Source organism: Pseudophryne corroboree, chromosome 8 (assembly GCF_028390025.1).
Source record: "Pseudophryne corroboree isolate aPseCor3 chromosome 8, aPseCor3.hap2, whole genome shotgun sequence".
Classification (NCBI taxonomy): Eukaryota; Metazoa; Chordata; class Amphibia; order Anura; family Myobatrachidae; genus Pseudophryne; species Pseudophryne corroboree.
This window is the reverse complement of record NC_086451.1, coordinates 31,738,611-31,765,606: the sequence shown is the minus strand read 5'-3', so window position 1 is coordinate 31,765,606 and position 26,996 is coordinate 31,738,611. Positions and strand designations below refer to the sequence as shown.

The 26,996-nt window shown below is 49.6% G+C and overlaps 1 protein-coding gene across 2 annotated transcripts in view; it reads left to right on the top strand.

The window, feature by feature from the left end:
• TRAF2 (TNF receptor associated factor 2) overlaps nt 1-26,996 on the top strand; it is a 102,487-nt gene that overhangs the window by 64,175 nt on the left and 11,316 nt on the right. For both annotated transcript variants that reach the window (XM_063936175.1, XM_063936176.1), the window contains 2 exons: nt 11,721-11,882; nt 25,609-25,683. In XM_063936175.1, the coding sequence (XP_063792245.1) occupies nt 11,721-11,882; nt 25,609-25,683 (237 nt within the window). The remainder of the gene's footprint in view (nt 1-11,720; nt 11,883-25,608; nt 25,684-26,996) is intronic.

Genomic DNA, 26,996 nt, shown 5'->3' with positions numbered 1-26,996 from the left:
ATAGTGAGGCCAGTTTACATCCATAATTGGTTGAGAGTATTCAGTACATGATTGTGGCAATTAAAGATGTTTTACATATTTCTGAAGTACCTGCTGTTCCAGATACAAGGGTTTGTTTGTATAAGGAAAAAAATAATGAGGTGACGTTTCCCCCCCCTCTCATGAACTGAACGCTCTTTGTGAAAAATCTTTGGAATCTCCTGACAAAAGGTGGCAGATTCCCAAGAGAATTCTAATGGCATATCCTTTCCCCTCTGACGACAGGGAAAAGTGGGAGTCATCTCCCAATGTGGACAAGGCTCTATCACAACTGTCCGAGAAGGTGGCACTTCCGTCTCCTGACACTGCTGCCCTTAAGGACTCTGCGGATCGTAAGCAGGAAACGACCTTAAAATCCATTTGTCACTACGGGTGCCCTGCTCAGACCTGCCGTGGCGTCGGCATGGGTGAGTAGTGCTATTGGTAAGTGGGCAGATAATTTGGCATCTGACATGGATACCCTGGATAGGGATATCATTCTTTTGACTCTCGGTTATATCAGGGACGCTGCAGCTTACCTAAAGGATGCTGCGAGGGATATTGGCCTCTTGGGATCAAGGGCCAATGCCATGGCAGTCTCGGCCAGGAGAGCGCTGTGGATTCATCAATGGAATGCTGATGCCGACTCTAAGAAAGCTATGGAAGCTCTCCCATATAAAGGTAGTGTCTTGTTTGGTGACGGCCTCGCTGACCTGGTGTCTACGGCTACAGCGGGTAAGTCATCCTTTCTTCCTTATGTTCCTGCACAACAGAAAAAGACACCCCATTATCAGATGCAGTCCTTTCGGCCTAATAAATACAAAAAAGGAAGAGGGTCGTCCTTCCTTGCCTCTAAAGGTAGAGGAAGGGGAAAAAGGTCGCCTGCTGTGCCAGGCTCCCAGGACCAGAAGTCCTCCCCGGCTTCTGCCAAGTCCACCGCATGACGCTGGGGCTCCTCTACAGGAGTTTCAGCAGGTGACCCCCCCCCCCCCCACACCGATTTTTCAAATCAGCCTTGCCAGTTTCTATCCCAGAAAGGGAAGTAGTGAGTGCTGCGATAAAAAAGCTGTGTCAACAGCGTGTCATTGTCACGGTACCCCCGTCTCAACGGGGAGAAGGGTTTTATTCGAGCCTCTTTGTTGTACCAAAGCCGGACGGCTCGGTCAGACCGATCCTGAACCTAAAATCCCTCAATCTGTATTTCTCTGACGTCCTAGTGGATGCTGGGACTCCGTCAGGACCATGGGGATTAGCGGCTCCGCAGGAGACAGGGCACAAAAATAAAAGCTTTAGGACTAGGTGGTGTGCACTGGCTCCTCCCCCTATGACCCTCCTCCAAGCCTCAGTTAGGTTTTTGTGCCCGTCCGAGCAGGGTGCAATCTAGGTGGCTCTCCTAAAGAGCTGCTTAGAAAAAGTTATTAGGTTTTTTATTTTCAGTGAGTCCTGCTGGCAACAGGCTCACTGCAACGAGGGACTTAGGGGAGAAGAAGTGAACTCACCTGCGTGCAGGATGGATTGGCTTCTTAGGCTACTGGACACCATTAGCTCCAGAGGGATCGAACACAGGCCCAGCCATGGAGTCCGGTCCCGGAGCCGCGCCGCCGACCCCCTTGCAGATGCCGAAAAGTGAAGAGGTCCAGAAACCGGCGGCAGAAGACTTTTCAGTCTTCATGAGGTAGCGCACAGCACTGCAGCTGTGCGCCATTGTTGTCAGCACACTTCACACCAGCGGTCACTGAGGGTGCAGGGCGCTGGGGGGGGGGCGCCCTGGGCAGCAATGATAATACCTTGTTCTGGCTAAAAATACATCACATATAGCCCCTGGGGCTATATGGATGTATTTAACCCCTGCCAGGTCTCACAAACACCGGGAGAAGAGCCCGCCAAAATAGGGGGCGGGGCCTATCTCCTCAGCACACAGCGCCATTTTCCTGCACAGCTCCGCTGCGAGGAAGGCTCCCAGGACTCTCCCCTGCACTGCACTACAGAAACAGGGTAAAAAAACAGAGAGGGGGGGCACTTTTTTGGCGATATTGATATATTAAGCTGCTATAAAGGAAACAACACTTCTGTAGGGTTGTTCCTATATATTTATAGCGCTTGGGTGTGTGCTGGCAAACTCTCCCTCTGTCTCCCCAAAGGGCTAGTGGGGTCCTGTCTTCGATAAGAGCATTCCCTGTGTGTCTGCTGTGTGTCGACATGTATGAGGACGATGTTGGTGTGGAGGCGGAGCAATTGCCGGTAATGATGTCACCCCCTAGGGAGTCGACACCGGAATGGATGGCTTTGTTTATGGAATTACGTGATAATGTCAGCACGTTACAAAAATCAGTTGACGACATGAGACGGCCGGCAAACCAGTTAGTACCTGTCCAGGCGTCTCAGACACCGTCAGGGGCTGTAAAACGCCCTTTACCTCAGTCGGTCGACACAGACCCAGACACGGACACCGAATCTAGTGTCGACGGTGAAGAAACAAACGTATTTTCCAGTAGGGCCACACGTTATATGATCACGGCAATGAAGGAGGCTTTGCATATCTCTGATACTGCAAGTACCACAAAAAGGGGTATTATGTGGGGTCTGAAAAAACTACCTGTAGTTTTTCCTGAATCAGAGGAATTGAATGAAGTGTGTGATGAAGCGTAGGTTAACCCCGATAGAAAACTGCTAATTTCAAAGAAGTTATTGGCATTATATCCTTTCCCGCCAGAGGTTAGGGCGCGCTGGGAAACACCCCCTAGGGTGGATAAGGCACTCACACGCTTATCAAAACAAGTGGCGTTACCGTCTCCTGAAACGGCCGCCCTCAAGGATCCAGCTGATAGGAGGCTGGAAACTACCCTGAAAAGTATATACACTCATACTGGTGTTATACTGCGACCAGCCATCGCCTCAGCATGGATGTGCAGTGCTGGGGTGGTTTGGTCGGATTCCCTGACTGAAAATATTGATACCCTGGATAGGGACAGTATTTTATTGACTATAGAGCAATTAAAGGATGCTTTTCTTTATATGCGAGATGCTCAGAGGGATATTTGCACTCTGGCATCGAGAGTAAGTGCGATGTCCATATCTGCCAGAAGAAGTTTATGGACGCGACAGTGGTCAGGTGATGCGGATTCCAAACGGCATATGGAAGTATTGCCGTATAAAGGGGAGGAATTATTTGGGGTCGGTCTATCGGATTTGGTGGCCACGGCAACAGCCGGGAAATCCACCTTTTTACCTCAGGTCCCTTCCCAACAGAAAAAGACACCGTCTTTTCAGCCGCAGTCCTTTCGTTCCTATAAGAACGAGCAGGCAAAAGGACAGTCATATCTGCCCCGAGGCAAAGGAAAGGGTAAGAGAGTGCACCAAGCAGCTCCCTCCCAGGAGCAGAAGCCCTCCCCGGCTTCTGCAAAGCCCTCAGCATGACGTTGGGGCTTTACAAGCGGACTCAGGGGCGGTGGGGGGTCGACTCAAGAATTTCAGCGCACAGTGGGCTCACTCACAGGTGGACCCCTGGATCCTGCAGGTAGTATCTCAGGGTTACAGGTTGGAATTCGAGAAGTCTCCCCCTCGCCGGTTCCTAAAGTCTGCTCTGCCAACGTCTCCCTCAGACAGGGCGACGGTATTGGAAGCCATTCACAAGCTGTATTCTCAGCAGGTGATAGTCAAGGTACCCCTCCTACAACAGGGAAAGGGGTATTATTCCACACTATTTGTGGTACCGAAGCCGGACGGCTCGGTAAGACCTATTCTAAATCTGAAATCTTTGAACCTGTACATACAAAAATTCAAGTTCAAGATGGAGTCACTCAGAGCAGTGATAGCGAATCTGGAAAAAGGGGACTTTATGGTGTCCCTGGACATCAAGGATGCTTACCTGCATGTCCCAATTTGCCCTTCACATCAAGGGTACCTCGGGTTCGTGGTGCAAAACTGTCATTATCAGTTTCAGACGCTGCCGTTTGGATTGTCCACGGCACCTCGGGTCTTTACCAAGGTAATGGCCGAAATGATGTTTCTTCTGCGAAGAAAAGGCGTATTAATTATCCCTTACTTGGACGATCTCCTGATAAGGGCAAGGTCCAGAGAACAGCTGGAGGACGTAGTAGCACTAACCCAAGTAGTGCTGCAACAGCACGGGTGGATTCTGAATTTTCCAAAATCTCAATTGACCCCGACGACACGTCTGCTGTTCCTGGGAATGATTCTGGACACGGTTCAGAAAAAGGTGTTTCTTCCGGAGGAGAAAGCCAGGGAGTTATCCGAACTTGTCAGGAACCTCCTAAAACCAGGAAAAGTGTCTGTGCATCAATGCACAAGAGTCCTGGGAAAAATGGTGGCTTCTTACGAAGCGATTCCATTCGGCAGATTCCGCGCACAAACTTTTCAGTGGGATCTGCTGGACAAATGGTCCGGATCGCATCTGCAGATGCATCAGCGGATAACTTTGTCTCCACGGACAAGGGTGTCTCTTCTGTGGTGGTTGCAGAGTGCTCATCTGTTAGAGGGCCGCAGATTCGGCATACAGGACTGGGTCCTGGTGACCACGGATGCCAGTCTGAGAGGCTGGGGAGCGGTCACACAGGGAAGAAACTTCCAGGGAGTGTGGTCAAGCCTGGAGATGTCTCTTCACATAAATATACTGGAGCTAAGAGCGATTTACAATGCTCTAAGCCTGGCAAAACCCCTGCTTCAGGGTCAGCCGGTGTTGATCCAGTCGGACAACATCACGGCAGTCGCCCACGTAAACAGACAGGGCGGCACAAGAAGCAGGAGGGCAATGGCAGAAGCTGCAAGGATTCTTCGCTGGGCGGAAGATCATGTGATAGCACAGTCAGCAGTGTTCATTCCGGGAGTGGACAACTGGGAAGCGGACTTCCTCAGCAGACACGATCTACACCCGGGAGAGTGGGGACTTCATCCAGTAGTCTTCCACATGATTGTGAACCGTTGGGAAAAACCAAAGGTGGATATGATGGCGTCCCGCCTCAACAAAAAGCTGGACAGGTATTGCGCCAGGTCAAGAGACCCTCAGGCAATAGCTGTGGACGCTCTGGTAACACCGTGGGTGTTCCAGTCAGTGTATGTGTTTCCTCCTCTGCCTCTCATACCAAAAGTACTGAGAATTATACGGCAAAGGGGAGTAAGAACGATACTCGTGGCTCCGGATTGGCCAAGAAGAACTTGGTACCCGGAACTTCAGGAGATGCTCACGGAAGATCCGTGGCCTCTACCTCTAAGACGGGACCTGCTTCAGCAGGGACCGTGTCTATTCCAAGACTTACCGCGGCTGCGTTTGACGGCATGGCGGTTGAACGCCGAATTCTAAGGGAAAAAGGCATTCCGGAAGAGGTCATCCCTACCCTGGTAAAAGCCAGGAAGGAGGTGACTGCACAACATTATCACCGCATTTGGAGAAAATATGTTGCGTGGTGTTGAGGCCAGGAAGGCCCCGACGGAGGAATTTCAACTGGGTCGATTCCTACATTTCCTGCAAACAGGATTGTCTATGGGCCTCAAATTAGGGTCCATTAAGGTTCAAATTTCGGCCCTGTCGATTTTCTTCCAGAAAGAATTGGCTTCAGTTCTTGAAGTCCAGACTTTTGTAAAAGGAGTACTACATATACAGCCCCCGGTTGTGCCCCCAGTGGCTCCGTGGGATCTTAATGTAGTTTTGGATTTTCTCAAATCCCATTGGTTTGAGCCACTCAAATCGGTGGATTTGAAATATCTTACATGGAAAGTAACCATGCTACTGGCCCTGGCTTCAGCCAGGAGAGTGTCAGAATTGGCGGCTTTATCGTATAAAAGCCCATATCTGATTTTCCATTCGGACAGGGCAGAACTGCGGACGCGTCCTCAGTTTTCTGCCTAAGGTGGTTTCAGCGTTTCACCTGAACCAGCCTATTGTGGTGCCTGCGGCTACTAGCGATTTGGAGGATTCCAAGTTGCTGGACGTTGTCAGGGCATTGAAAATATATATTTCAAGGACGGCTGGAGTCAGAAAATCTGACTCGCTGTTTATACTGTATGCACCCAACAAGCTGGGTGCTCCTGCTTCTAAGCAGACGATTGCTCGTTGGATTTGTAGCACAATTCAACTTGCACATTCTGTGGCAGGCCTGCCACAGCCTAAATCTATCAAGGCCCATTCCACAAGGAAGGTGGGCTCATCTTGGGCGGCTGCCCGAGGGGTCTCGGCATTACAACTCTGCCGAGCAGCTACGTGGTCGGGGGAGAACACGTTTGTAAAATTCTACAAATTTGATACCCTGGCTAAAGAGGACCTGGAGTTCTCTCATTCGGTGCTGCAGAGTCATCCGCACTCTCCCGCCCGTTTGGGAGCTTTGGTATAATCCCCATGGTCCTGACGGAGTCCCAGCATCCACTAGGACGTCAGAGAAAATAAGATTTTACTTACCGATAAATCTATTTCTCGTAGTCCGTAGTGGATGCTGGGCGCCCATCCCAAGTGCGGATTGTCTGCAATACTTGTACATAGTTATTGTTACGAAAAAATCGGGTTGTTATTGTTGTGAGCCGTCTGTTCAGAGGCTCCTACGTTTGTCATACTGTTAACTGGGTTCAGATCACAGGTTGTACGGTGTGATTGGTGTGGCTGGTATGAGTCTTACCCGGGATTCAAAATCCTTCCTTATTGTGTACGCTCGTCCGGGCACAGTATCCTAACTGAGGCTTGGAGGAGGGTCATAGGGGGAGGAGCCAGTGCACACCACCTAGTCCTAAAGCTTTTATTTTTGTGCCCTGTCTCCTGCGGAGCCGCTAATCCCCATGGTCCTGACGGAGTCCCAGCATCCACTACGGACTACGAGAAATAGATTTATCGGTAAGTAAAATCTTATTTTGAAAACTTTCAAGTTCAAGATGGAATCTCTTCCAGCAGTGATCTCCAGTCTAGAAGGGGGGGATTTTATGGCGTCAGTCGACATAAAAGATGCCTACTTACATGTCCCAATATATCCTCCACATCAAGCTTTCCTGAGGTTTGCGGTGCAGGATTGTCCTTACCAATTTCAGACGTTGCCGTTTGGTCTTTCCACAGCCCCGAGGGTCTTCACCAAAGTAATGGCGGAAATGATGGTACTTCTACGCAAGCAGGGTGTCACAATTATCCCGTACTTGGACGATCTCCTGATAAAGGCTAGATCAAAGGAGCAGTTGCTAAGAAACGTGGCACTCTCCCTGACCATTCTGCAACAACATGGTTGGATTCTAAATTTGCCAAAGTCACAGTTGATTCCAACAACTCGGCTGTCTTTCTTGGGCATGATCCTGGACACGGAACTTCAGAGAGTATTTCTCCCAGCGGAAAAAAGCTCTGGAAATCCAGACCATGGTCAAGGAGATTCTGAAACCGGCAAGAGCATCGATTCATCAATGCACTCGGGTGCTGGGGAAGATGGTTGCAGCTTACAAAGTCATTCCGTTTGGCAGGTTTCATGCCCGGGTATTTCAGTGGGACCTGTTGGACAAGTGGTCCGGGTCTCACCTGCACATGCACCGGAAAATAAGTCTATCTTCCAGGACCAGAATATCTCTCCTGTGGTGGCTTCAAAGTTCTCACCTCCTAGAGGGACACAGGTTCGGGATCCAAGATTGGGTCTTGGTGACCACGGTTGCAAGTCTCTGAGGCAGAGGAGCAGTCACACAAGGAAGACATTTCCAGGGAAAATGGTCAAGCCAGGAAGCTTGTCTGCACATAAACATTCTGGAATTAAGAGCCATCTACAACGGCCTTCTGCAAGTGGAACACTTTCTTTGAGGTCTACCTGTCCTGATTCAGTCGGACAACGTAACAGCGGTGGCGTACATAAATGCCAGGGCAGAACAAAGAGCAGAGCGGCGATGGCGGAGGCCACAAAAGTTCTCCGCTGGGCGGAAAAGCACGTGAGCGCTCTGTCAGCGGTCTTCCTTCCGGGCGTGGACAACTGGGAAGCAGACTTCCTCAGCAGACACTATCTCCATCCAGGAGAGTGGGGTCTTCATCAAGAGATTTTTGCAGAAGTCACAAGTCATTGGGGAATTCCCCAAATAGACAAGATGGCGTCTCGCCTCAACAAGAAGCTTTAGAGGTATTGTTCCAGGTCAAGGGACCCTCAAGCCAGTGCAGTGGACGCCCTGGTAACTCCGTGGGTGTTTCAGTCGGTATATGTGTTCCCTCCACTTCCACTCATTCCAAAAGTGTTGAGGATCATAAGAACAAGGGTTCAGGCGGTACTCATCGTTCCAGATTGGCCATGGAGGGCCTGGTATCCGTATCTTCAGGAATTGCTCATAGAAGATCCCTGGCCTCTTCCTCTGAGGGAGATCTGTTACTGCAGGGGCCATGCGTCTTCCAGGACTTACCGCGGCTGCGTTTGACGGCGTGGAGGTTGAACGCCAAATCCTAGCTCAAAAGGGTATTCCCGGGGAAGTCATCCCCACTCTCCTTAAGGCTAGAAAGGAGGTCATGGCAAATCCGTATTTGGAGAAAGTATGTGTCTTGGTGTGAAGCCAAGAAGGCTCCTACGGAGGAGTTTCAGCTGGGTCGTTTCCTCCATTTTTTGCAGGCAGGCGTGGATGCAGGCCTGAAATTAGGTTCCATTAAAGTGCAGATTTCGGCTTTATCTATTTTCTTTCAAAAAGAATTGGCCGCCCTTCCAGAGGTTCAGACTTTCGTGAAGGGAGTGCTGCACATCCATCCTCCGTTTCTGCCACCCGTGGCACCGTGGGATCTTGACGTGGTGTTGCAATTTCTTATGTCTCACTGGTTTGAACCTTTGCGAAAGGTTGAGTTGAAATTTCTCACTTGGAAAGTGGTCATGCTTTTGGCCTTGGCGTCCGCAAGACGGGTGTCGGAATTGGCGGCTTTGTCTCACAAGAGCCCCTATTTGATTTTCCATGTGGATAGAGCGGAATTGAGGTTTCTTCGTTTCACATAAACCAACCTATTGTGGTTCCTGTGGCTACGGATGCCGTGGCTGTGTCAAAATCTCTCGATGTAGTAAGAGCTTTGAAAATTTATGTCGCCAGAACGGCTCAAATTAGGATATCAGAGGCTCTGTTTGTCCTATATGCTCCCAACAAAATTGGGGCTCCTGCTTCCAAGCAGACTATTGCACGCTGCATGCTCATTCTACGGCTGGATTGCCGTTGCCGAAGTCAGTGAAAGCCCATTCTACCAGGACGGTGGGCTCATCTTGGCGGCTGTCCGAGGAGTCTCGGCGCTTTAACTTTGCCGAGCAGCTACTTGGTCGGGTTCAAACACTTTTGCTAAGTTCTGCAAGTTTGATACCCTGGCTGATGAGGACCTCATGTTTGCTGAAACGGTGCTGCAGAGTCGTCCGCACTCTCCCGCTCGGTCTGGAGCTTTGGTATAGACCCCATGGTCTTTTTGGAGTCCCCAGCATCCTCTAGGACGCAAGAGAAAATAGGATTTTAATACCTACCGGTAAATCCTTTTCTCCTAGTCCGTAGAGGATGCTGGGCGCCCATCCCAGTGCGGACTGTTACTTGCAGTTGTATTGATAGTCATTGCTTCTGTTACATGAAGGTTGTGTATCGGTTATGTTGAGCTTGTTGCTGTTTTTAGCTCATGCTGTTAACTGGTATTGCTTGAAAGCCATGTTGTACGGTGTGTTGTGGTGTGGGCTGGTGTATTTCTCACCCTTGGTTATCAAAAATCCTTTTCCTCGAAATGTCCGTCTCCTTGGGCACACTTCCAATAACTGAGGTCTGGAGGAGGGGCATAGAGGGAGGAGCCAGTTCACACCCATTCAAAGTCTTATAGTGTGCCCATGTCTCCTGCGGATCCCTGTCTATACCCCATGGTCCTTTTGGAGTCCCCAGCATTCTCTACGGACTAGGAGAAAAGGATTTACCGGTAGGTATTAAAATCCTATTTTTTTTTCCACTCCGGTTTTCGAATTCCCCGCTGCTGGGGGAGGGTAGAGGGCGGAGACGTCAGGCTGTACAGCGCCCCCACATTCAGACAAGTTTCAGCTGCGACAGACCATCCGAGAAGAATGTAAAAGTGTCCACATATTTGTGAACGGAGTCCTGGGAAATGCCCGGTTGCTATATCACACAAAGACACACTGAATTATATTTAGGCTTCTATGTATTTAAAGAACAATGTCCCATTGTAGCAATACAAGCGTGCGGTTACGGCATACAATCACATGACAAAATAGGTACAAAAACACCCCTAAGGGCTATGACCACAACGCATTGTTCTGTATTTATAATGAAAGATAAATATATCTAGTGTCTGACGTCACATGACTTGTTCACATCAAAGCTCTTTTCAAGTTCTTTAGCGTATGTCCAGCCACAGGTGTAGGTCATTCCGTGAGATCGCTGCGAAACAAAACAAAAACCTGAATGTTGTGGGAAGATCAGGGTAACGATGACGTTTCCTGGGGCAGACGGGTGCAGGTTCATACTGCAGCCAAATAGTAGTGCACCAGTCCACGGCCTTGGTACAACTAGCTGCAGCTAGTTTAATGTGTAGCACAAACATAAATAAAACATTAAAAAAAGCTTAGCCTGTCCGGCTGTAACTAAACGAGTCCCTCTCTGAGCAGGAAGACCTAACGTTCCTCTTCCAAACGATTGGCGTTACAGCCAGTAATCACAATGGTGGTCATTCCGAGTTGTTTGCTCGCTAGCAGTTTTTAGCAGCCGTGCAAACGCTATGCCGCCTCCCACTGGGAGTGTATTTTAGCTTTGCAGAAGTGCGAACGAAAGGATCGCAGAGCGGCTACAAAATATTTTTGTGCAGTTTCAGAGTAGCTCCAGACCTACTCAGCGCTTGCGATCACTTCAGACTGTTCAGTTCCTGATTTGACGTCACAATTACGCCCTGCGTTCGCCCAGCCACGCCTGCGTTTTTCCTGGCACGCCTGCGTTTTTCCGAACACTCCCTGAAAACGGTCAGTTGACACCCAGAAACGCCCTCTTCCTGTCAATCACTCTGCGGTCAGCAGTGCGACTGAAAAGCTTCGCTACGCCTTGTGTAAAACTACATCGATCGTTGTGCCCGTACGTCGCGCGTGCGCATTGCGCCGCATACACATGCGCAGAAGTGCAGATTATTTGCCTGATCGCTGCGCAGCGAACGAATGCAGCTAGCGATCAACTCGGAATGACCCCCAATGTCTCTCAACAGGCCTGCTCCCCAGGTAGTGCGAGACTGATGCTGGGTACACACTGGTAGATATACGCCGTCTGCCCGTACACTGGCTGCAAGGACTATTATTTGATGCCAAATACAAGGCCACAGGTATCACCGGGATAAAACACAGGTAGGATACGGGGAATAGCGGTACTGTACTTAGTGACTGTTGCAGGCGGGTATCCACTTGACTAATATATTGAATTCTTGAAAAATTGTTTCTATGAATGCAAGGCTTCTGGTTTTTAATGAGTGTTTAGTAGCTGGGGATTATGTAATAAGTTCCAATTTCAGCGAGAGGCCGCTTCAGCTTTGTAACTGATGGCTCCTTTAAACTTAGGGACCGCCTCGGTGAAATCCCGCCATCTCCATGGCATTGCAGCCTCGTACATACCCCTCCCTTGTATTTGAAAATGACAGTATTTAATGTTCTTGCCTGACTTGCTGCTTCCTACGTAATTCCCCGGTATTCATTGGCCGCCATCAGTCTGTGCTAACACTGCATTGTAACTGGAATGAATGATTTGTCTTACAGGCCACCCATGAAGGAAAATGCCCATTCATGCTTGTGCCCTGTCCGGCGTGCAAAGCACTAATCCGGCTGCACGATAAAGACTGGCACAACGAGCGGGAGTGCCCAGAGAGGAAACTGAACTGCCGCTACTGCAAGAGCTCTTTCTACTTCCCCGATATAAAGGTAATGGGCCGCTGTCCGTCACATGGCCTGGGCTGCCTGCTATTGGGGCGCTGTCCGTCACATGGCCTGGGCTGCCTGCTATTGGGGCGCTGTCCTGCACATGGTCTGGGCTGCCTGCTATTGGGCCGCTGTCCAGCACATGGACTGGGCTGCCTGCTATTGGGGCGCTGTCCTGCACATGGTCTGGGCTGCCTGCTATTGGGCCGCTGTCCAGCACATGGCCTGGGCTGCCTGCTATTGGGCCGCTGTCCAGCACATGGGGGCTGCCCGCTATTGGGCCGCTGTCCAGCACATGGGGGCTGCCCGCTATTGGGCCGCTGTCCAGCACATGGGGGCTGCCCGCTATTGGGCCGCTGTCCAGCACATGGGGGCTGCCCGCTATTGGGCCGCTGTCCAGCACATGGGGGCTGCCTGCTATTGGGCCGCTGTCCAGCACATGGACTGGGCTGCCTGCTATTGGGGCGCTGTCCTGCACATGGTCTGGGCTGCCTGCTATTGGGCCGCTGTCCAGCACATGGCCTGGGCTGCCTGCTATTGGGCCGCTGTCCAGCACATGGGGGCTGCCCGCTATTGGGCCGCTGTCCAGCACATGGGGGCTGCCCGCTATTGGGCTGCTGTCCAGCACATGGGGGCTGCCCGCTATTGGGCCGCTGTCCAGCACATGGGGGCTGCCCGCTATTGGGCCGCTGTCCAGCACATGGCCTGGGCTGCCCGCTATTGGGTCACTGTTCATCCCATTGCCTGGGGTGGCTGCTATAGGGTCACTGTCCATCACACGGCATGGGGTGGCTGCTGTTGGTTCGCTGTCCATCACATGGCCTGGGGTGGCCGCTATAGGGTCACTGTCCATCACATGGCCTGGGATGGCTGCTATTGGGTCGGTGACTGTCACATGGCCTGGCGTGGCAGCTTGGCCTTATTAACCTTTACATCTAACACGCCGTTCTGCATGAGTAACATTAATCACCTAATAATCCTTCTGAGCTGGAGTTCTTCCATTGTCCGCTATACATGGGATTACTGTGTAGCAGGGGTGCTCTACATGTGGCCCTCCAGCTGTCGCGGAACTACAGATCCCAGCATATCCTGCCACAGTTTTAGCATTCTTCAAACTGTGGCAGAGCATGCTGGGATGTGTAGTTCCACAGCAGCTGGAGGGCCACATGTCGGGTACTGTGTATGGCGTAATAGCAGTGGCGTCTACAATGCCAGCTGGACGGAACCCACAGTAGAATCGTTGTTTTCTTTTTCTAAATGGGATCTCTTCTTTATTTAAAGCGCCGATCACTTTTAGTTTTGAGAACGAGACACTAACAACAATGGGATAATGGGTTAATTTGACTTGTTATTTTTCTGACGTCCTAGTGGATGCTGGGAACTCCGTAAGGACCATGGGGAATAGACGGGCTCCGCAGGAGACTGGGCACTCTAAAAGAAAGATTAGGTACTATCTGGTGTGCACTGGCTCCTCCCTCTATGCCCCTCCTCCAGACCTCAGTTAGATTTCTGTGCCCGGCTGAGCTGGATGCACACTAGGGGCTCTCCTGAGCTCCTAGAAAGAAAGTATATAATTAGGTTTTTTATTTTACAGTGAGACCTGCTGGCAACAGGCTCACTGCAGCGAGGGACTAAGGGGAGAAGAAGCGAACCTACCTGCTTGCAGCTAGCTTGGGCTTCTTAGGCTACTGGGCACCATTAGCTCCAGAGGGATCGACCGCAGGACCCGTCCTTGGTGTTCGTTCCCGGAGCCGCGCCGCCGTCCCCCTTACAGAGCCAGAAGCATGAAGATGGTCCGGAAAATCGGCGGCAGAAGACTTCAGTCTTCACCAAGGTAGCGCACAGCACTGCAGCTGTGCGCCATTGCTCCTCATACACACTTCACACTCCGGTCACTGAGGGTGCAGGGCGCTGGGGGGGGGGGCGCCCTGAGCAGCAATAAAAACACCTTGGCTGGCAAAATAATCACAATATATAGCCCCAGAGGCTATATATGTGATAATTACCCCTGCCAGAATCCATAAAAAAGCGGGAGAAAAGTCCGCGAAAAAGGGGTGGAGCTATCTCCCTCGGCACACTGGCGCCATTTTCTCTTCACAGTGTAGCTGGAAGACAGCTCCCCAGGCTCTCCCCTGTAGTTTTCAGGCTCAAAGGGTTAAAAAGAGAGGGGGGGCACTAAATTTAGGCGCAATATTGTTTATACAAGCAGCTATTGGGGAAAATTCACTCAGTGATAGTGTTTATCCCTACATTATATAGCGCTCTGGTGTGTGCTGGCATACTCTCTCTCTGTCTCCCCAAAGGGCTGTGTGGGGTCCTGTCCTCAGTCAGAGCATTCCCTGTGTGTGTGCGGTGTCGGTACGGCTGTGTCGACATGTTTGATGAGGAGGCTTATGTGGAGGCGGAGCAGATGCCGATAAATGGGATGTCGCCCCCTGTGGGCCGACACCAGAGTGAATGGATAGGTGGAAGGTATTAACCGACAGTGTCAACTCCTTACATAAAAGGCTGGATGACGTAACAGCTATGGGACAGCCGGCTTCTCAGCCCGCGCCTGCCCAGGCGTCTCAAAGGCCATCAGGGGCTCAAACGCCCGCTCCCTCAGATGGCAGACACAGATGTCGACACGGAGTCTGACTCCAGTGTCGACGAGGTTGAGACATATACACAATCCACTAGGAACATCCGTTACATGATCCCGACAATAAAAAATGTGTTACACATTTCTGACATTAACCCAAGTACCACTAAAAAAAGGGTTTTATGTTTGGGAGAAAAAGCAGGCAGTGTTTTGTTCCCCCATCAAATGAGTGAATGAAGTGTGAAAAAGCGTGGGTTCCCCCGATAAGAAACTGGTAATTTCTAAAAAGTTACTGATGGCGTACCTTTTCCCGCCAGAGGATAAGTTACGCTGGGAGATATCCCCTAGGGTGGATAAGGCGCTCACACGTTTGTCAAAAAAGGTGGCACTGCCGTCTTAGGATACGGCCACTTTGAAGGTACCTGCTGATAAAAAGCAGGAGGCTATCCTGAAGTCTGTATTTACACACTCAGGTACTAGACTGAGACCTGCAGATAGTGCTGCTGCAGCGTGGTCTGTAACCCTGTCAAACAGGGATACTATTTTGCGAACACAAGACGTCGTCTTATATATGAGGGATGCACAGAGGGATATTTTGCCGGCTGGCATCCAGAATTAATGCAATGTCCATTCTGTCAGGAGGGTATTAGAGACCCGACACTGGACAGGTGATGCTGACTTTAAAAGGCACATAGAGCCTTATAAGGGTGAGGAATTGTTTGGGGATGGTCTCTGGGACCTCGTATCCACAGCAACAGCTGGGAAGAAAATTTTTTACCTCAGGTTTCCTCACAGCCTAAGAAAGCACTGTATTATCAGGTACAGTCCTTTCGGCTTCAGAAAAGCAAGCGGGTCAAAGGCGCTTCCTTTCTGCACAGAGACGAGGGAAGAGGGAAAAAGCTGCACCAGTCAGCCAGTTCCCAGAATCAAAATTCTTCCCCCGCTTCCTCTGAGTCCACCGCATGACGCGGGGGCTCCACAGGCGTAGCCAGGTACGGTGGGGGGCCGCCTCAAAAATTTCAGCGATCAGTGGGCTCGCTCACAGGTGGATCCCTGGATCCTTCAAGTAGTATCTCAGGGGTACAGGCTGGAATTCGAGGCGTCTCCCCCCCCCCGCCGTTTCCTCAAATCTGCCTTGCCGACAACTCCCTCAGGCAGGGAGGCTGTGCTAGAGGCAATTCACAAGCTGTATTCCCAGCAGGTGATAGTCAAGGTGCCCCTACTTCAACAAGGACGGGGTTACTATTCCACACTGTTTGTGGTACCGAAACCGGACGGTTCGGTGAGACCCATTTTAAATTTGAAGTCCTTGAACACATACATAAAAAAATTCAAGTTCAAGATGGAATCGCTCAGGGCGGTTATTGCAAGCCTGGAGGAGGGGGATTACATGGTATCCCTGGACATCAAGGATGCTTACCTACATGTCCCCATTTACCATCCTCACCAGGAGTACCTCAGATTTGTGGTACAGGATTGCCATTACCAATTCCAAACACTGCCGTTTGGACTGTCCACGGCATCGAGGGTCTTTACCAAGGTAATGGCAGAAATGATGATACTCCTTCGAAAAAAGGGAGTTTTTAATTATCCCGTACTTGGACGATCTCCTTATAAAGGCGAGGTCCATGGAGCAGTTGTTGGTCGGAGTAGCACTATCTCGGGAAGTGCTACAACAGCACGGATGGATTCTATACATTCCAAAGTCACAGCTGGTTCCTACCACACGCCTGCTGTTCCTGGGGATGGTTCTGGACACAGAACAGAAAAAAGTGTTTCTCCCGCAGGAGAAAGCCAAGGAGCTGTCATCTCTAGTCAGAGACCTCCTGAAACCAAAACAGGTATCGGTGCATCACTGCACACGAGTCCTGGGAAAAATGGTAGCTTCTTACGAAGCAAAATTCCATTCGGCAGGTTCCATGCAAGAACCTTTCAGTGGGACCTCTTGGACAAGTGGTCGGAATCGCATCTTCAGATGCATCGGCTGATAACCCTGTCTCCAAGGACCAGGGTATCTCTACTGTGGTGGCTGCAGAGTGCTCATCTTCAAGAGGGCCGCAGATTCGGCATACAGGACTGGGTCCTGGTAACCACGGATGCCAGCCTTCGAGGCTGGGGGGCAGTCACACAGGGAAGAAATTTCCAAGGACTTTGGTCAAGTCAGGAGTCGTCCCTACACATAAATATTCTGGAACTGAGGGCCATTTACAATGCCCTAAGTCTGGCAAGGCCTCTGCTTCAAAACCAGCCGGTACTGATCCAATCAGACAACATCACGGCAGTCGCCCATGTAAACCGACAGGGCGGCACAAGAAGCAGGATGGCGATGGCAGAAGCCACAAGGATTCTCCGATGGGCGGAAAATCACGTCTTAGCACTGTCAGCAGTGTTCATTCCGGGAGTGGACAACTGGGAAGCAGACTTCCTCAGCAGACACGACCGACACCCGGGAGAGTGGGGACTTCATCCAGAAGTCTTCCAACTGTTGGTAAACCGTTGGGAAAGGCCACAGGTGGACATGATGGCGTCCCGCCTAAACAAAAAACTAGATATTGCGCCAGGTCAAGGGACCCTCAGGCAATAGCTGTGGACGCTCTAGTGACACCGTGGGTGTACCAGTCGGTTTATGTATTCCCTCCTCTGCCTCTCATACCAAAGGTACTGAGAATAATAAGAAAATGAGGAGTAAGAACGATACTCGTGGTTCCGGATGGGCCAAGAAGAGCTTGGTACCCAGAACTTCAAGAAATAATATCAGAGGACCCATGGCCTCTACCGCTCAGACAGGATCTGCTACAGCAGGGGCCCTGTCTGTTCCAAGACTTACCGCGGCTGCGTTGGACGGCATGGCGGTTGAATTCCGGATCCTAAAGCAAAAGGGCATTCCGGAGGAAGTCATTCCTACGCTGATAAAAGCCAGGAAAGAAGTAACCGCAAACCATTATCACCGTATTTGGCGAAAATATGTTGCGTGGTGTGAGGCCAGGAAGGCCCCAACGGAGGAATTTCAGCTGGGTCGTTTTCTGCACTTCCTACAGTCAGGAGTGACTATGGGCCTAAATTTGGGTTCCATTAAGGTCCAGATTTCGGCTCTGTCGATTTTCTTCCAGAAAGAACTGGCTTCACTGCCTGGAGTTCAGACATTTGTAAAGGGAGTGCTACATATTCAGCCCCTTTTTTGTGCCTTCTGTGGCACCTTGGGATCTCAACGTGGTGTTGAGTTTCCTAAAATCACATTGGTTTAAGCCACTTAAAACTGTGGATTTGAAATATCTCACGTGGAAAGTGGTCATGTTATTGGCCTTGGCTTCGGCCAGGCGTGTGTCAGAATTGGCGGCTTTGTCATGTAAAAGCCCTTATCTGATTTTCCATATGGATAGGGCAGAATTGAGGACTCGTCCCCAGTTTCTCCCTAAGGTGGTATCAGCTTTTCACTTGAACCAACCTATTGTAGTGCCTGCGGCTACTAGGGACTTGGAAGATTCCAAGTTACTGGACGTAGTCAGGGCCTTAAAAAATTATATTTCCAGGACGGCTGGAGTCAGGAAAACTGACTCGTTTTTTATCCTGTAGGCACCCAACAAAATAGGTGCTCCTGCTTCTAAGCAGACTATTGCTCGCTGAATTTGTAGCACAATTTAGCTGGAGCATTCTGCGGCTGGATTGCCGCATCCTAAATCAGTAACAGCCCATTCCACGAGGAAAGTGTGCTCATCTTGGGCGGCTGCCCGAGGGGTCTCGGCTTTACAACTTTGCCGAGCTGCAACTTGGTCAGGGGCAAACACGTTTGCTAAATTCTACAAATTTGATACCCTGGCTGAGGAGGACCTTGAGTTCTCTCATTCGGTGCTGCAGAGTCATCCGCACTCTCCCGCCCGTTTGGGAGCTTTGGTATAATCCCCATGGTCCTTACGGAGTTCCCAGCATCCACTAGGACGTCAGAGAAAATAAGATTTTACTCACCGGTAAATCTATTTCTCGTAGTCTGTAGTGGATGCTGGGCGCCCATCCCAAGTGCGGATTGTCTGCAATACTTGTATATAGTTATTGCCTAACTAAAGGGTTATTGTTGAGCCATCTGTTGAGAGGCTCAGTTATATTTCATACTGTTAACTGGGTATAGTATCACGAGTTATACGGTGTGATTGGTGTGGCTGGTATGAGTCTTACCCGGGATTCAAAATCCTTCCTAATTGTGTCAGCTCTTCCGGGCACAGTATCCTAACTGAGGTCTGGAGGAGGGGCATAGAGGGAGGAGCCAGTGCACACCAGATAGTACCTAATCTTTCTTTTAGAGTGCCCAGTCTCCTGCGGAGCCCGTCTATTCCCCATGGTCCTTACGGAGTTCCCAGCATCCACTACGGACTACGAGAAATAGATTTACCGGTGAGTAAAATCTTATTTTAATATGTTACATTGCACAGTTTATTATAATGATTACTAGCATTGCTTAGGGTGTGCACCTGCAATTTCTCTCCAATCTAGCAATGTCGTTAATTTTATTCATGCAGATAAGATGCTATACACCTATGTAATTGAGACGCTGCCTTTACAAAACGGTTTCCCAGAAGAAGCAAGGAAATGTGTAATAGGTGATGTAAATGGTTTCCTAAGTAAATCCCGGCAGAAGCCTCTGGCAGTTTTCCCCAGCATCGCTCCCTTTGGGGGTCATTACGACCTGTTCGCGGTTCTTCGCTGAGGTGGGGTCGGGACTGCGGCTGCGCGGCATCCCGCAATGTGCACGCGCCTTATTGCCAGGCCACGCCGCCGGGGCAGAAAGTGATCGCAGCGGCGATCGCATGAACACTGACAGGCGGGAGGCATTCCGGGGGGCGTCAACTGACTGTTATCAAGGCGCGGTGAGGCGAAGGCAGGCGGATCCAGGCGTTTGGAGGGCAGATGTCTGACGTCAGTCCCGGGACTTTCGTCGCTGGATCCGACGCACAGGGTAAGTAACTCTTACCCTGGTCTTGTTTTGCAGGAAACTTATTTTCTCTATCGTCCTAAGTGGATGCTGGGGTTCCTGAAAAGACCATGGGGAATAGCGGCTCCGCAGGAGACAGGGCACAAAAAAGTAAAGCTTTACTAGGTCAGGTGGTGTGCACTGGCTCCTCCCCCTATGACCCTCCTCCAGACTCCAGTTAGATTTTGTGCCCGAACGAGAAGGGTGCAATCTAGGTGGCTCTCCTAAAGAGCTGCTTAGAGAAAGTTTAGTTTAGGTTTTTTTTTTCTTTACAGTGAGTCCTGCTGGCAACAGGATCACTGCAACGTGGGACTTAGGGGGAAAGTAGTAAACTCACCTGCATGCAGAGTGGATTTGCTGCTTGGCTACTGGACACCATTAGCTCCAGAGGGATCGAACACAGGCCCAGCCGTGGAGTCCGGTCCCGGAGCCGCGCCGCCGACCCCCTTGCAGATGCTGAAGCGTGAAGAGGTCCGGAAACCGGCGGCTGAAGACTCCTCAGTCTTCATAAGGTAGCGCACAGCACTGCAGCTGTGCGCCATTTTCCTCTCAGCACACTTCACTGGGCAGTCACTGAGGGTGCAGAGCGCTGGGGGGGGGCGCTCTGAGAGGCAAATATAAACCTTATACAAGGCTAAAAATACCTCACATATAGCCCATAGGGGCTATATGGAGATATTTAACCCCTGCCTGACTGGAAAAATAGCGGGAGAAGAACCCGCCGAAAAAGGGGCGGGGCCTATCTCCTCAGCACACGGCGCCATTTTCTGTCACAGCTCCGCTGGTCAGAACGGCTCCCAGGTCTCTCCCCTGCACTGCACTACAGAAACAGGGTAAAACAGAGAGGGGGGGCACATTAATGGCTATATATATATATATATATATATTAAAGCAGCTATAAGGGAGCACTTAATATAAGGATATCCCTTGTATATATAGCGCTTTGTGGTGTGTGCTGGCAGACTCTCCCTCTGTCTCCCCAAAAGGGCTAGTGGGTCCTGTCTTCATTAGAGCATTCCCTGTGAGTTTGCGGTGTGTGTCGGTACGTGGTGTCGACATGTATGAGGACGATATTGGTGTGGAGGCGGAGCAATTGCCAAATATGCAGATGTCACCCCCCAGGGGGTCGACACCAGAATGGATGCCTTTATTTGTGGAATTACGTGATGGTTTATCTTCCCTTAAACAGTCAGTTGAGGACATGAGGCGGCCGGACAATCAATTAATGCCTGTCCAGGCGCCTCAAACACCGTCAGGGGCTGTAAAACGCCCTTTGCCTCAGTCGGTCGACACAGACCCAGACACGGGCACTGATTCCAGTGACGACGGTAGAAATTCAAACGTATTTTCCAGTAGGGCCACACGTTATATGATTTTGGCAATGAAGGAGACGTTACATTTAGCTGATACTACAGATACCGTAAAACAGGGTATTATGTATGGTGTGAAAAAACTACAAACAGTTTTTCCTGAATCAGAAGAATTAAATGACGTGTGTGATGAAGCGTGGGTTGCTCCTGATAAAAAGTTGATAATTTCAAAAAAGTTATTGGCATTATACCCTTTCCCGCCAGAGGTTAGGGCGCGCTGGGAAACACCCCCTAAGGTGGACAAGGCGCTCACACGCTTATCCAAACAAGTGGCGTTACCCTCTCCTGAGACGGCCGCACTTAAGGATCCATCAGATAGAAAGATGGAAGTTATTCAAAAGAATATATACACACATGCAGGTGTTATACTACGACCAGCTATAGCAACTGCCTGGATGTGCAGTGCTGGAGTAGTTTGGTCAGAATCCCTGATTGAAAATATTGATACCCTAGATAGGGACAATGTTTTACTGTCGTTAGAACAAATAAAGGATGCATTTATCTATATGCGTGATGCACAGAGGGATATTTGCACACTGGCATCTCGGGTGAGTGCTATGTCCATTTCAGCCAGAAGAGCCTTATGGACACGACAGTGGACAGGCGATGCGGATTCAAAACGTCACATGGAGGTTTTGCCGTATAAAGGGGAGGAGTTATTTGGAGTTGGTCTATCAGACTTGGTGGCCACGGCTACTGCCGGGAAATCCACTTTTTTACCTCAAGTCACTCCCCAACAGAGAAAGGCACCGACCTTTCAACCGCAGCCTTTTCGCTCCTATAAAAATAAGAGAGCAAAGGGCTTGTCGTACCTGCCACGAGGCAGAGGAAGAGGGAAGAGACACCAACAGGCAGCTCCTTCCCAGGAACAGAAGCCCTCCCCGGCTCCTGCAAAAACCTCAGCATGACGCTGGGGCCTCTCAAGCGGACTCGGGGACAGTGGGGGGCCGTCTCAAAAATTACAGCGCGCAGTGGGCTCACTCGCAGGTAGACCCCTGGATCCTGCAGATAATATCTCAGGGGTACAGGTTGGAATTAGAGACGGATCCTCCTCATCGTTTCCTGAAGTCTGCCTTACCAACCGTCTCTTCCGAAAGGGAGAGGGTGTTGGAAGCCATTCACAAGCTGTACGCTCAGCAGGTGATAGTCAAAGTACCCCTATTACAACAAGGAAAGGGGTATTATTCCACTCTATTTGTGGTACCGAAGCCGGATGGCTCGGTAAGGCCTATTCTAAATCTGAAGTCCTTGAACCTCTACATAAAAAAGTTCAAGTTCAAGATGGAGTCACTCAGAGCAGTGATAGCGAACCTGGAAGAAGGGGACTTTATGGTATCCTTGGACATCAAGGATGCGTATCTACACGTTCCGATTTACCCCGCACACCAGGGGTACCTCAGGTTCATTGTTCAAAACTGTCACTATCAGTTTCAGACGCTGCCGTTCGGATTGTCCACGGCGCCCCGGGTCTTTACCAAGGTAATGGCCGAGATGATGATTCTTCTTCGAAGAAAAGGCGTATTAGTTATCCCATACTTGGACGATCTCCTAATAAGGGCAAGGTCCAGAGAACAGCTGGAGACAGCTTTAGCACTATCTCAAGAGGTGCTAAGACAACACGGGTGGATTCTGAATATTCCAAAATCCCATTTAATCCCGACAACTCGTCTGCTGTTCCTAGGAATGATTCTGGACACGGTTCAGAAAAAGGTTTTCCTTCCAGAGGAAAAAGCCAAGGAGTTATCCGATCTGGTCAGGAACCTCCTAAAACCAGGAAAAGTGTCAGTACATCAATGCACAAGAGTCCTGGGAAAAATGGTGGCTTCTTACGAAGCAATTCCATTCGGCAGATTCCATGCAAGAATATTCCAAAGGGATCTGTTGGACAAATGGTCAGGGTCGCATCTGCAGATGCACCTGCGAATAACCCTGTCACCAAAGACAAGGGTGTCACTTCTGTGGTGGTTGCAGAAGGCTCACCTATTAGAAGGCCGCAGATTCGGCATTCAGGATTGGATCCTGGTGACCACGGACGCCAGCCTGAGAGGCTGGGGAGCAGTCACACAAGGAAGAAACTTCCAGGGAGTATGGACGAGTCTGGAAAAGTCTCTTCACATAAACATTCTGGAACTAAGAGCAATCTACAATGCTCTAAGCCAGGCGGAACTTCTCCTGCAAGGAAAGCCGGTGTTGATTCAGTCGGACAACATCACGGCGGTCGCCCATGTAAACAGGCAGGGCGGCACAAGAAGCAGGAGTGCAATGGCAGAAGCTGCCAAGATTCTTCGCTGGGCGGAGAATCACGTGATAGCACTGTCAGCAGTGTTCATCCCGGGCGTGGACAACTGGGAAGCAGACTTCCTCAGCAGACACGATCTTCATCCGGGAGAGTGGGGTCTACATCCAGAAGTCTTCAACATGTTAATAGACCGTTGGGAAAGACCAATTGTAGACATGATGGCGTCTCGCCTCAACAAGAAACTGGACAAATATTGCGCCAGGTCAAGAGATCCACAGGCAATAGCTGTGGACGCACTGGTAACTCCTTGGGTGTACCAGTCAGTGTATGTGTTTCCTCCTCTGCCGCTCATACCAAAGGTATTGAAGATCATACGGCAAAGAAGAGTAAGAACAATACTAGTGGTTCCGGATTGGCCGAGAAGGACTTGGTATCCGGAACTTCAAGAGATGCTCACGGACGAACCGTGGCCTCTACCTCTGAGAAGGGACCTGCTACAGCAGGGTCCCTGTCTTTTTCAAGACTTACCGCGGCTGCGTTTGACGGCATGGCGGTTGAACGCCAGATCCTAAAAGGGAAAGGCATTCCAGAAGAAGTCATTCCTACCTTGATTAAGGCACGGAAGGAAGTCACCGTGAAACATTATCACCGCATTTGGCGAAAATATGTAGCGTGGTGCGAGGATCGGAGGGTTCCGACGGAGGAATTCCAACTGGGTCGTTTCCTACATTTCCTGCAATCAGGATTATCTATGGGTCTCAAATTGGGATCCATTAAGGTTCAAATTTCGGCCCTGTCAATATTCTTCCAAAAAGAATTGGCCTCTGTCCCTGAGGTCCAGACTTTTGTCAAGGGAGTACTGCATATACAGCCTCCTGTGGTGCCTCCGGTGGCACCGTGGGATCTAAATGTAGTTTTAGATTTCCTCAAATCCCATTGGTTTGAACCATTGAAAAAGGTGGATTTGAAATATCTCACATTGAAAGTGACTATGTTACTAGCCCTGGCCTCTGCCAGGAGAGTATCTGAATTGGCGGCTTTATCTTATAAAAGTCCTTATCTAATCTTCCATTCGGATAGGGCAGAACTGCGGACTCGTCCGCATTTTCTCCCTAAAGTGGTATCAGCATTTCATCTGAGCCAACCTATTGTGGTGCCTGCGGCCACTAGCGACTTGGAGGACTCCAAGTTGTTGGACGTTGTCAGAGCCTTAAAAATATACATTGCAAGGACGGCTGGAGTCAGAAAATCTGACTCGCTGTTTATATTGTATGCACCCAACAAGTTGGGCGCACCTGCTTCTAAGCAGTCGATTGCTCGTTGGATTTGTAACACAATTCAACTTGCACATTCTGTGGCAGGCCTGCCACAGCCTAAAACTGTAAAAGCCCACTCCACAAGGAAGGTGGGCTCATCTTGGGCGGCTGCCCGAGGGGTCTCGGCATTACAACTCTGCCGAGCAGCTACGTGGTCGGGGGAGAACACGTTTGTAAAATTTTACAAATTTGATACCCTGGCAAAGGAGGACCTGGAGTTCTCTCATTCGGTGCTGCAGAGTCATCCGCACTCTCCCGCCCGTTTGGGAGCTTTGGTATAATCCCCATGGTCTTTTCAGGAACCCCAGCATCCACTTAGGACGATAGAGAAAATAAGAATTTACTTACCGATAATTCTATTTCTCGGAGTCCGTAGTGGATGCTGGGCGCCCATCCCAAGTGCGGATTATCTGCAATACTTGTACATAGTTATTGTTAACTAATTCGGGTTATTGTTAAGGAGCCATCTTTAAGAGGCCCTTTCTGTTGTCATACTGTTAACTGGGTTTAGATCACAAGTTGTACGGTGTGATTGGTGTGGCTGGTATGAGTTTTACCCGGGATTCAAAATGCCTCCCTTATTGTGTATGCTCGTCCGGGCACAGTACCTAACTGGAGTCTGGAGGAGGGTCATAGGGGGAGGAGCCAGTGCACACCACCTGACCTAGTAAAGCTTTACTTTTTTGTGCCCTGTCTCCTGCGGAGCCGCTATTCCCCATGGTCTTTTCAGGAACCCCAGCATCCACTACGGACTCCGAGAAATAGAATTATCGGTAAGTAAATTCTTATTTTAACATAGCAGGGCTGCACAAGCAATCGCAGCCTTGCTATGCAAAAATACACTCCCCCATAGGTGGCGTCTAGTTGATTGCACGGGCAGCAAAAAGTTGCAACGTGCGATCAACTCGGAATGAGGGCCTTTGTGCGCCTGGGCTGCCTGCCTCGGAACCCCGGTGCATGTTCCAGGCTACATGACAAATGCAGGAAATATGAAACTACAAACGCAACACACACATTCTGCAATTACACAAATATCTTTAAATTCTGCTCAGTTGGCCAGAAACGTTATTGAACCTCATAAAATTGATTGGAGCATGTTACACAAGTGCGGTTCTCTGGCAAGTGCAGGATGTACAACCAGGACATCCAACAACTTTCTAGTGTTGAACATGATGACGCCCTATTGCCAAGTGCTGTAAAAACTTTTTCCGTATCCTTTGTCTTCTAATGATCTAATCGTTGTGTCTCTTGCTGGTTTAGGCCCATGATGAAATCTGCCCCAAGTACCCAATGACGTGTGAAGGGTGTGGGAAAAAGAAGATTCCCAGAGAAAAGGTAATTTGCTCCCCCAGGTCTGATCTCCCGACTGGATCTCTAGAAGTGACACCAATACCAATCCACTGCTTTCTGGGGTAAAATGGGACCTGATAGCAATTAAATTCTGATAGCAATTAAATTCTGTATGGTTCAGGATTTCTGTGTTTGATGCAGAAGTAGTTCTTTAAATAGATTGCCGATATGTGTACATATAAATTTACTGTAAGGATAAAAAAAATAAACACTTGATCCATTTTCAAAGTGCATGTAGATTTTTGCATGGTCACTGCGCCAAAGAATCGCCATTTAGATGCAAACCAATGGTTACCTGCCACTTGCAGCAAACATTACAAGCTTATATACACATATTACCTGATCTCGTGAGTGGCTCTACACAAATACGAAGGATGTCCATCAAATTGCCCAAACTCTGGACTATGGGCCTAATTCAGACCTGATCGCAAAAGCAAAATCTTTCTCTAATGGGCAAAACCATGTGCACTGCAGGTGGGGCAGATGTAACGTGCAGAGAGAGTTAGATCTGGGTGGGTTATATTGTTTCTGTGCAGGGTAATAACTGGCTGCTTTATTTTTACACTGCAATTTAGATTTCCGTTTGAACACACCCCACCCAAATCTAACTCTCTCTGCACATGTTACATCTGCCCTACCTGCAGTGCACACGGTTTTGTTCATTCGAGAAAAAGTTTGCTGTTGCGGTCAGATCTGAATTAGGCCCTATATCATGCTGTCTTAAATATAAATATAAAATACCATATATTAGGCCTAACGAAATTCAAGAATTAATTAACATTCGTGTTATAAATGTTTAGTTACAGGGTTTTTTTTTTTTTTTTTGGTTTTTTTTTAAATATCTTATCAATACCTAGACGGAAGTGTAATAGTCTGTGACTTGCAATTCAACAATGAAATGATTGCCACTTTGAAACATCGGGTAGTCACGCCGGAATCTTGACGATGACTGCAAGTCGTAGACTATTACAGTTCCTATACCGCAGCACTTTACAGAGAATATCCAGTCACTCACATCAGTCCCTGCCCTGGTGGCGCTGACACTCTATATTCCCAGCCACACGTACACACACATACACACCGGGGGCCATTTTACTGTGACAGTCCAATTAACCTACCAGCATGTTTTTGGCTTGTGGGAGGAAACAGGGGTACCTGGAGGAAGCACGGGGAGAACATACAAACTAGACACAGCTAAGGCCTTAATGGGAATCGAACTCAAGACTCCAGTGCTGTGAGGCAGTAAACAAAACAAATCTATAAACTGCCCAGCCAAATATCACCCGATTGTATCCTAA